The sequence below is a fragment of the Ascidia mentula genome, chromosome 1 (assembly GCF_947561715.1).
Source record: "Ascidia mentula chromosome 1, kaAscMent1.1, whole genome shotgun sequence".
NCBI classification, from domain to species: domain Eukaryota; kingdom Metazoa; phylum Chordata; class Ascidiacea; order Phlebobranchia; family Ascidiidae; genus Ascidia; species Ascidia mentula.
Window position 1 is genome coordinate 26,699,923 of NC_138566.1, and position 10,477 is coordinate 26,710,399.

At 39.0% G+C, this 10,477-nt stretch overlaps 2 protein-coding genes across 2 annotated transcripts; one reads left to right on the forward strand and one right to left on the reverse strand.

Annotated features, from left to right (window-relative positions):
- Positions 1 to 356: 356 nt before the first annotated feature.
- On the reverse strand, positions 357 to 1,938 carry LOC145909761 (F-box/LRR-repeat protein 12-like). Its single transcript, XM_082997116.1, has 4 exons — positions 1,794 to 1,938; positions 1,339 to 1,576; positions 976 to 1,184; positions 357 to 776 (listed from the first exon to the last, which is right to left on the reverse strand). The coding sequence occupies exons 1-4, from the start codon at positions 1,883 to 1,885 to the stop codon at positions 473 to 475; spliced, it is 843 nt and encodes a 280-aa protein (XP_082853242.1). The 5' UTR covers positions 1,886 to 1,938; the 3' UTR covers positions 357 to 472.
- Positions 1,939 to 3,555: 1,617 nt separating this feature from the next.
- Positions 3,556 to 9,219, forward strand: LOC145890956 (carboxylesterase 1C-like). Its single transcript, XM_082981897.1, has 14 exons — positions 3,556 to 3,675; positions 3,781 to 4,051; positions 4,816 to 4,944; positions 5,379 to 5,551; positions 5,744 to 5,921; positions 6,278 to 6,366; positions 6,522 to 6,603; positions 6,728 to 6,882; positions 7,019 to 7,138; positions 7,458 to 7,660; positions 7,923 to 8,110; positions 8,172 to 8,270; positions 8,694 to 8,805; positions 9,141 to 9,219. The coding sequence occupies exons 1-14, from the start codon at positions 3,556 to 3,558 to the stop codon at positions 9,217 to 9,219; spliced, it is 1,998 nt and encodes a 665-aa protein (XP_082838023.1).
- The last annotated feature ends 1,258 nt before the right edge of the window (positions 9,220 to 10,477 follow it).

The window sequence follows — 10,477 nt, forward strand, 5'->3', positions numbered from 1 at the left end:
CGAAGTTTTGCTGAAGAATCCGAACTATTATAGAAAAACCATTTCCAGTGCGTGGGCAGTTGTGTTATTTAGATTTTTTTCAGTGTGTTTGTTTTTGCTCGCCCGTAAGACGTCCATGACGTCGTTGAGCAGCCATGCGTAAAGCAAATCTCACCAACACTCATGATTGCCGATGTACTTAATATACAAACAGACCGTAAGTATTACTACAAATTCGCAATAATATCAGCCGGTGAGAAATCTTTTCGACTGGTAATGCACATTATATCTAACATTAAAAGCACTTTTTGCCTTTGCTGTAAAACCCCCGAAACAGACTTCCCACAACTATGTGCATTTAAATGATCTTGTTTGAATTCCTTCTTGGAAACGATAAAATATATTTTGCACAAATAAATAAAAACAGTGGTAAGGTGTCGCGAGTCCATGACAAACAGATCACAGACACAATCAAAATCGACAAAGGCAAGTTTTACAAATGGACTCTGGAACCATGGATCACCACTCCGCCATTGTTTATCTGCTTACATTTGTTACTACAGAATTTAAGGTGTTTAGAATGACCTAGTAGAAAATCAACACCAGCTTGTGTAAGATCCACCCATTCCTCCATTTCAAACGACCTCAGCTTGTGTAATTTGAGTGAGATATCCCTGCAAGATTGGTCGTTGCAGTGAGGACATCCAACCATTACAAGTGTTTGTAAGTTCGGAAAGTTGGTTGTTATTACTTTCACAGCATCATGGTCAATTCTGTAGCAACCATAAAACTCCAGCCTGCAAAAATAAAACCATTCATAAAAAATGCCAAAAATTTATTATAATGACCAACACAACTATAAAATGGAAAGCCTCCAATCTATTTGGTAATTAGCTTGGTTTATTACCAAAAAAATACTTTGCTCAGAAAATGACCATAAGCAAGTTGGGTAACCTCCACTTAAATTAGCAGATGAAAAAGCAATGTTCAACTTGCCTTTCCAGTCTTTCAAGCTTTCCAAACTTCAACAGGTGTTTTTCAGTCAAACAAGGACATTTTCTAAAACTTAGGGATTTGAGTTGGTTGAATTTGTTAGAGCAGTCGTCCAAACTGGTGAGCGGAATTTCACATTTGGTGAAGGAAAGGTGTTGTACACTTGATGGAAGCAAATTTAAACTGACTTCCTTTAAATTTTCATATTCAATCTGCATTAAGTAAGTATTTCATTAAGTGGAATATTTATCAACTAAAAATTAATCACAAATATATCCAGTTTAAGTAATAATCTATTTTGTGCAAGTAAATATCACAATAATTAATAAATATGAGTTTAATCAAGTGAAATATACAACATTCTACCTTGAAAGTGACCAGGTTTGGGCTTTTCAGAGTAATTGCATCAAGAACACTGTTTGACAACGCATACGCCCCTGTTATGCATCTTTGGTTTCCACAAATATCCACTGACTGCGTGGATTGTGAAAAATATCGTCGCACTATTTTTCCTAGACACACTTTCCGAATTGGATCTGGTGAGAATTGTACGGTTTTCCATAACCACCGATCAGATATCAGTTGCTGCCAGTGCTTGCACACCCTTTAGAAAGATTAGGAGATAAATGTTAGTGGTCAAGAGATCACATTACATTTGAGATTTTAAATATATTTTTCTTTTAACAGGTGATTAGGACTACAGTTAAAGTAGCTCGGTCCCAAAACTACCACAAACAGTTTGAACTTTAAACAACATATTGCAAACACGTACGAACAAAACACGTTTCGCATACAATCACTAGTAAGGTTATTATAGTCACCTTGTCAAAACCAGGAGCTCACGAACGTGAAAGTGACTCAAAATGTCTACCATGATGTTGTCGGGCAAGTCGAAAACTCCAGTTTCGTGCATTTTCACGATGGTCAAAATTAAAATAAAGGCGAAAATTAAATAATCAACTAAAATCAAGAAGGAAAACCAAAGATGGATTGTCCGCAATGCTTATAAAGGTGCAATTACTCAAGCATGACGAATTAAGGACAAATATTTCGGAATTTAATTAATTACCGGGGATGTTCCGTGCGTTCAAGACCACATAAATAGTACATGTCTGAAAATATTTTCCAAAATTTGAACCATTGTTACTTAATTAATGTTTACTTGACAAATTTTGTCTCGTTACATGAACGTTACATAAATTTTTAAAAGAAAATCAATTTAACAAGTGACAATTTTTGGAAAAAAAGTAAGAGCTTTTGTATGGGAGCATGTGAGTTCTAATGAACAGTAGTGAGCTGCAGACCGGTAGTCTGTAGTTACAACCTAGTAAGACCTTATGGATCGAGGCCAGTACAAAATAATGAAAAAGCACACCAAAAAAGTGTTTTCGTGCGATTATGTTTAGGAGTGATTGTTGTCGTTTTGTCTCATCGCGTTTTGAAGCATTTTGTAACATATCAAAATATATCAATTCTGAATTGCATATATCTGCAGCCTAAATACTTTTAGGGGAAACCGCTGTTATGGCTTATAATAATAACGTGATCAGTTGTTAGCTTGTCACTGTCATCAGTTGAATAAAAAACGATGGTACATTCACCTTTACAAGCTGGTGTCCCTTCCTTGAAAATTACGTCACAAAGAAACCATTCAATTTTTGGGGGTCACCATACCGAAGGCAACATCGTGTCGTCCTAGAAACGAAGATTAAACTGTTTGTTAACATCGTGTACCGCGCGCGTTTTGTGGGGGTAGGATCTGTGTTGACGGAACACTGATAAAGACTTTATATCGAACGAGAAATTTCTTCAAAAGACATTCCGGCTGTTGCGTAGTTAAGATACCTGTGCAGGGTTTGGTACTACAGACAACTCTGTAAATGAAAATTGTTGTTTTAAGGGGGAATTTGCCGGTATATTTGTCAGGACCAAACGTCGTTAGACAATTAAACGCAGCATTTGAACGTAACACATTTCGGAGCACGCAAAGTACAAATCTAGTGGACTTAAATACTAACTTTTACATGCTTTGTAGTAAACCTTGTGTTATTAAATTCAAAGCGTAATTTTTTCGAATTTTGTTATAATACAACACACTATAATTTTATATGCGCAAAAGAGCCATAATAATCAATGAGAGCTGCAGACAGGGTGTATACACGCACTGTTTCGACCTGTAAGGTCTCATCAGTGCAGCTGTTGATGTGGCACTGTGCTAGCTTTCACACTAGCAGGCACACTAGTCTCCACTTTGTGGTACCTTTCGGTCAATCGTCGATATGTTGGTTACCAAACTAGGTAACAATCAACACAGATGCACTGATGAGACCTTACAGGTCGAAACAGTGCGTGTATACACCCTGTCTGCAGCTCTCATACACTATAAATTGATTTGCTGAAATGTTTGATTATATTGTTGAAAGAATTTTCCGAAAAACTTGAATTTACGTCATATATGTATTTATTTTTTAACCATTATTATTTTTGCCTCTTGTTCCATGTAGAGAATACATTGAAACCCTTGTTGTTATTTTTCCTGTCAACTTTTACCCATCCAGGACGCCGAAGTCGCAGTTACAGAACATGGAGTGTCTCAACTGCAAGCCGGTCATCTTGTTGCTGATATTTTTGTTCCACGAATCAATCTGTCAGGTGGATTCGAATCTGATTGTCGAGACGCCTCTAGGAACGATAAGAGGGCAGGTATGAAAAGTTAAATTTTTATGGAGTCGGTTTTGTGTCAGCAGTTTTCACCTTGGGGCGACCTTCAGGTATGTAACGAGTTTTTGCTCTTTGCTCCATATGCAGAGATCGGAGGAGAATTTCACTCCAGTCATTGGGAACACCGCGTTCGGTGATACTCCGGGTATGGAATCAATCCAGTTCCTCGGAGTTCCTTACGCTGAACCACCAACCGGTTTAAACCGGTTTAAACCACCCGTACCAGTTCAACCTTGGAACGAAACGTTGAACGCCACTGCATATGGTGCAGCATGCATGCAAGAACGACGTGATTTAGTTTTATTGCTAAGGGACGCTAGAGGGAGCACTACAAACGAAGGCAAGAGAGTTTTGTTTGGTAAAATCAGACATGGCGTCCGACCTATAGTAAAATTACCTGATCGGGATTGATGACCAGGATATCGCGGGTTCGAATCCCGGTGTTGCAAAGAAACTGAGAAATCCGTTGTTCTTCTTACAGGCAACATAAGTTTACCTGAAAAAAACAATGCAGATAAACTAAACGCAAACAAACTAATTTATGTTGATAAGTACAGCCAATAACGTAAAACTCAGAAGTTTCGCTTTGAAGTCAGTTGATTCATTTATGTCGAAAAACCGATTTTGCCTGCACGGGCATCCTCAGTTTCTTATTTCAATCGAGTGTGAAGACTGTGCGTTGTTAAACGTCTTGTATGTCGGCTTCTGCAAACTGTAATCTTAGAGCAGCTCGCAAACCGCACTGATAGCCGTTATCAAGCGGATACAAGGGTAACAAGGCCCAACCCAAATCCTGATCTACACATTTTCACTGCGATTTCCGAACCAATATCATTGATTTTTACAAAATCTTCTCATACACTATTTGCCTTCCTGCAGCAGTCCTAATGTTATAATTTAAACAGGGTTGCGAAGGGTCGTTTATTCTTTGTTAATAGGTCTGGCCTGTTTAAATTGTAGTAGGCCTGGCAGCAAAAGTATCCCCATGTTTTTTCGTTACACCTTCTGCATGTTTCCTCTTCAGCAACATGGGGTGTTTCCCCCTTGGTACGCCGTGCAACGTGCATTTTTCTTTTAATTTTTTTTGGAAACCAGTTAACAAACCCATGTATCCTTCAACAGGTCGACTCGATCAAGATGTTGAAATAAGCGAGGATTGTTTGTACCTGAATATTTACACCCCTACTGACAACTTCACAAACCTCCCTGTCATGTTATTTATTCATGGTGGAAATTTCATCACTGGGACAGGTAAATTGTCCAACTACCTACCTGAAATCCACGCAATAAACTATTTATAAACGTTAGACCAACTAACTTATAAAACGAATCAAGCAGATACCATGATAAGCGTTCAGTTCAGTGATTCTCAAAATTTCTGTCGCCACCGACTTCTTCCATCACTTCTGAGTGCCCCAAGCACATAAAAAGCTTGTGACAAACTAAAAACTCGATATATTTCTGTAAATTTAATTTCTACACATATATAAGTAAAATAAGGTAACAAGTGGGAAAGATTGAAAATAGTTTGTTCAAAAATTAACACAAACAACGAAGACAGTGAAAGCGGAATATTCACAAACAATTGTAAATTGTGATGAAATGCGTGCTCTTATCCTCACGGATCCCCCGTGGAACAAAATGTTATTTGCTGGTGGATAATAAGACGGGTTCAACGTCCACAGGGTCGATGTACAAGGGTGCAAATCTGGCAAATGCCACTGACGTCATCGTGGTTACGATGAATTACCGTTTGGGGGCTTTCGGTTTTCTCACTAACGGTACGGACGCTATGCCGGGGAACCTTGGCTTGCTTGACCAGAGGATGGCGCTAGAGTGGGTGCAAAATAATATCGGGGTGAGTTGGTGTCAATGGGGAAATTATCCAAAGTTGAATGTTAGTTTTGTTTTGCAAATAGTTTAAACAAAACCAAGCGGATATGAATACTGTTTTTGTTAGTATGAGTGTATTTTTACTGAAATATAATCACAGTATACGTGTTCATAAAAATATCAACACTCAGTTTGTACATATACCGTTTGAATTTAGTCATTTGGTGGCGACGTAGACCGCATTACCTTATTTGGCGAGGGCGCTGGCGGTTCAGCGGTGCACCTCCACACGTTGGCGACAGAGAGCAGCACCCTGTTCAGCAGGGCGATCATCCAGAGTGCGCAGTATAACGACCAAATGTGGGCAACTGACAGAGCTGTACAGCAATACGAAGGTGGGATGAAGTGAAAGTTGATAAACATGTTCTCATTCGCATCCACGAACCATTTTGATTAAAATTGATTTTTCAGTAAATTTGTGAACTCATAAAATTTAGCTGAGCGTATTATCTTAAAATTGACTTCCAAAGCTGAGAATCTGCTGATTCAAGCAAAAATAAGCTGAAAATTGTTTTTATAAGTAATTTGGTCAGCACTGTCTAGAATATAATTCACGTTCCGCATGACGGGCTATGCAAATACATCAGAGATTTGTACTCAATCGATGTGAACCAAATCCAAGGGATTAACCAGAAACCTGGTTGTAAGTTTGTGGGGCATTCCAACAATCGAGTTTATATTTTGTTTGCAGATTTTATGCAAGCTCTCGATCCTCTGGAGCCTGACACTGGTTTGGAAAATGCCACAGCCACAGATCTCCAAGCAATCTCGAACGATTTGGTGAGTTTAAAAACTCGAAATTATTGGAACAATGTTACCAATTAACGCCAATAATTTTGAATTTAAAATCTGTGACAAAAAATTCGGTTGCAAATTTAAACACAAATAATCGTTTTTAATATGAAACAACTTTAATTAAACTGTGTTTACGACAGGGTGCTTGGAGCCCACACAATTATTCCCAGTTCGGTGTTTTGTTTCCACATGACGTCATTGCACAAGAAAGCTTTTCCACAAGTAGGTGGCGCTGATGAGTTTACTTGCTGGTAAAAAAATATCCATGTTTTTGTCAAATTGCATTTTTAAACAGAAGCAATTTTACACATAGAAATTAAACAATGACGTAATCGACTACTTTTAGACATTGACGTCATGATCGGAAGTAATGACGCAGCTGGGTCGAATGCCGCGGCTGCAACAACCTCGTTCGAAAACATAACGGCAACAGTGATTGTAAACGTGTTTCCGGAATTGTTCGGACAAATAACCCAAGATCTTGTAGAACGGATGTCACGGGTGAGTAAACTCGGTCACGCTTGACTGCATTATATGCGGGAATTGTTGCCACCGGTAACATGGCACAAGCGGAAATCTTGATCGAAATTAACGTAATGTTGATAACTTTTCTACCCTGCCTTTTTTTCCCTTTAAGGCTTATCAACAGTTCTACGGAGGTCACGTGACCAATGTGTTTGGTTTGAGTGATGTTGAATACAACGCCGAAGTGACGTCATTTCTAACAGACCAACTTTACGCCACGTGGGCGACAGAGGTGTGGATTTATTCACAAAATGTGTTTGTGGTAAAATAAAATCCTGTCTTGAGTCAGTGCTTTTTGACCAGTTAATAATTCAGCCCAGAGTGAATGAAACGTTTGCAGGGTTGAATGATTTGCGAATGTTGCACTTCTTACGTCACAATTGTGTTCAGTTGGCAGCAAGCCAAACTGATGTCAGTGAAACCGCGTGTTTTGTTCTTATTTGGGCGCCAAGCATTAGGAATAATTCTTTGTGTTGCGTATAGCAATGCCCTAGCACACTAAAGCCCCGTAAGGTTGGGGCGCGAGGATTCAAAACATTTCTTACCTTCAGGTTTCGGTGGCAAACAGCAGAGGTTGCCATGAATGTTCGGTCTTTCAATACAAGTTCACTCAAACTTCTCAGTCACCCATAACTGGGGTGGTGACGGGGGCTTCCCTAGGCCAGGAAATGTCGTTCGTGTTCGGCTACAATGAATTTAACCCCGAGCTTAATGACGTCATGATGACGTATTGGACCAATTTCGCCAAATCAGGGTAAGTTGCAGTTGTTATAGAGGGAAAATTATTTATGTTGTGATGATAGTTTGGGTCAGTTAAAAAAACGGCTGACGACTGCAACAGGTTCAACAACTACGACACATTGGAATTTCGAAAATCCTTTTTTATTTTGTTGAATGATAGCGAACGTAAACTTTGGAGCGAACAGACAATAAAACTTTAGCTGTTAATTTCGCCTATTGTCTACGACCACCGAACTTTTCCTAAAGGTTTTCCTTAAATAAGTTTTAACATGCAGAGACCCCAATAGTCCCGGGAATGTTACGGCACAATGGCCCGCATATGACGCAACAAACTCGAACGCTTGCCCATTGCGTTTTGATTTGGGTTCGAACACCGTCACAGGGGACGCGATTGCAAACTCGTCATCGGATGACGTCATTACAAGAAGTTTCGATTTCTGGAACTTGTATTATGACGTGTTAGGTACAGTGACGACACAAACGTAAAAAACGAACACAAATAAACAAACATACATTCACCACAGGATTGGCTTGCCCGGTGCCAAGCAACGAGACAACAAACGCAGACGGCAGTGACGTCACCACTGATGAAGTGTGCGAAGCGAGTGTTGGTGAAACATTAGGTAGGAATAGAAGGGCGATAGAGGAGTATGTACACGCTATATACAGTGGTGGTACTTGTGTTGGAAGCAGGCTTGTGCAATGAGAGCAACACATAAACTTTGTACAGAACTTATGCGGAGGACGTGAATATTTACAAACATTTCGTGCCTGGTGGTGAAAACCTTATGGTGTTCCCTAATATGGCTTGCACTCCCCATGAAACCTGTGGTATATGTACAGTTTAGGCTCATCAAATAGTGCGGGATTCTTAAGATAAGAAAGTTGCCGGTTTAATTCACAATTAGTCGACCAGCGTGTTTCTACGGTGGTTGATAGACGCAAAGAGGTAGAATTATTTGCAATAGAAAAAAATGGTCGAAACACGCAGGTTTAATAAAACTTATTTAAAAAGTTGACATTTATTCAATAAAAATGTTGTGCAGGAATCGCAATATCCAATGAGCTGGCGGGAATTCTACTGATCGTGTTCATAGTGCTGACTGGCGTTTTCCTCATCGCCTTCATTGTCGCCATTGTCTGTTACTGCAAGACAAAGTGAGTGTGTGACGTCACAATCATTTTCGAAGTTAGCATTGTTTCAAATGGCGTAAAGAAGATAAGTTAATGTTGTACCCAAAAATCAATGCAGCCAGAACTGGATCAAAGCCACCTTTACCTGAAAAAACGTAGCGAGCAAAATATCGCGCTTCCTGTGAGATTTGAACTCATGATCGTGGGCATTGGAGGAGTGGCCTTGTTCCGGGAATGGCTGCATTGCAACCTTCGCCTATTAAAAAGCAAAAATTAACCTACGTTTTGTTACGTAATAAAATAAAGATTGCATGTGGAAGCAGGACATATTGACAATAAACGAGGCTCTAACTTTGCAGAAAAAAGTTAAAGAAAGAGAAGAAAAAGAACAAACACGAGGGTCACGACAACCCTGTTGCCGACGCTTACAAATTGTGAACGTTTTGACTCAAAACACTCACTATGTCCTCTAACATCTGTACATACTTGTTATATGTAACAAAAAACAAATTGAAGTGGTGATAAAAAGTATTGTACAGTTTTTCTGGTACTGCATATCGTCTCCATATGTGCCTGGATTGTATAAAGTTTGCGGTTGTGTTCTGTTGAAACGCATATTGGTTATGTGCGTTATGCAAGTTTCTGTTGAACTGCCTCCATGTGCACTCAAATCGCAAATCCATAACCAGGCAGAATGTCGCATGTTAATTGAAAGACATAGATCGGCTACTTGCGAATATGAATTTTTTTTTTCTGTTTTGAAAGTTTGGAAGTTTTTTATAAATTTGTTTTCACTGTTTTTCATTCTAGCGTTTTTCTGTCCAACGGGACTCTTCCTAAACAACTCCGTCGGACAATTTTTGCTTGGAAACTTACACGTAAAACGCATTTTTTTAACTGCCGATCTTTTGTACTAAACTTTTTCACCACCCTTAATTTTGCTTCGGATCGCTCCGAAAATTTACGCCAAACACAATTTACATGAAACCAATTTAATTTACACTTTCAAAATTTATGTTCGTTACGTTTAATGATTTGAAAAATGAAGAACGTTATCGAATATAAATTATTTAACTCAATAAAATACGAAGCAATTTTGTCAAAAAGACACTGTTGGCGAGTCGACGCGTTTTTAAATGCTATACTAAAGGTGGATTAACGGTTGGGATTTGTTTCATGCATACACGTTGTTCAATGTTAATTAAAAAACGTTATCAGTTTGCCGGTTTAAACTGTTGCGAAGGTGATCTGTAAGCGAGATTAATGTTATTGCCATGACCTTGTAACATGCATTTAACTTTTCACAAATTGGCAATGCACTGGAACTGCTAATTGTACAAGTCAAGAAAACCGAAATCATTTGGTAAACATTAAACAGTTACCATGCGTGTTTGTCACAATAAAACTGGATTACAACGGTGGTTTAAACCGGATCTTTTCGCACGAAGTCACTAGCAATAACACAGCAGCACGTGGCACTGTTATTGCGGGTGAATTCACAAGAACAAGCCCGGATTGTTGTCGTCATAATCACGCATTGTAAAGACAGTCATACATTATCTTGTAGGAAATTATTTTTTCATTTAATCACAAGTAATTTGATTTCCTAAACAGTTTGACGAGATTCGAATCAACAAAAACTTACCCTTGGTCGGGTGAAGGTCATTCCATGATGCTTGAGGCACTGCATCCGCTG

Excerpts from the sequence above, each read along its gene's own strand:
- LOC145909761 (XM_082997116.1), bottom strand. The coding sequence starts at position 1,885 with ATGCACGAAACTGGAGTTTTCGACTTGCCCGACAACATCATGGTAGAC. Across the intron at positions 1,577-1,793 it reads GAGCTCCTGGTTTTGACAAG|GGTGTGCAAGCACTGGCAGC; the intron begins GTGACTATAATA and ends ATCTTTCTAAAG. Across the intron at positions 1,185-1,338 it reads CAAACCTGGTCACTTTCAAG|ATTGAATATGAAAATTTAAA; the intron begins GTAGAATGTTGT and ends TACTTAATGCAG.
- LOC145890956 (XM_082981897.1), top strand. The coding sequence starts at position 3,556 with ATGGAGTGTCTCAACTGCAAGCCGGTCATCTTGTTGCTGATATTTTTG. Across the intron at positions 3,676-3,780 it reads TAGGAACGATAAGAGGGCAG|AGATCGGAGGAGAATTTCAC; the intron begins GTATGAAAAGTT and ends CTCCATATGCAG. Across the intron at positions 8,111-8,171 it reads CTTGTATTATGACGTGTTAG|GATTGGCTTGCCCGGTGCCA; the intron begins GTACAGTGACGA and ends CATTCACCACAG.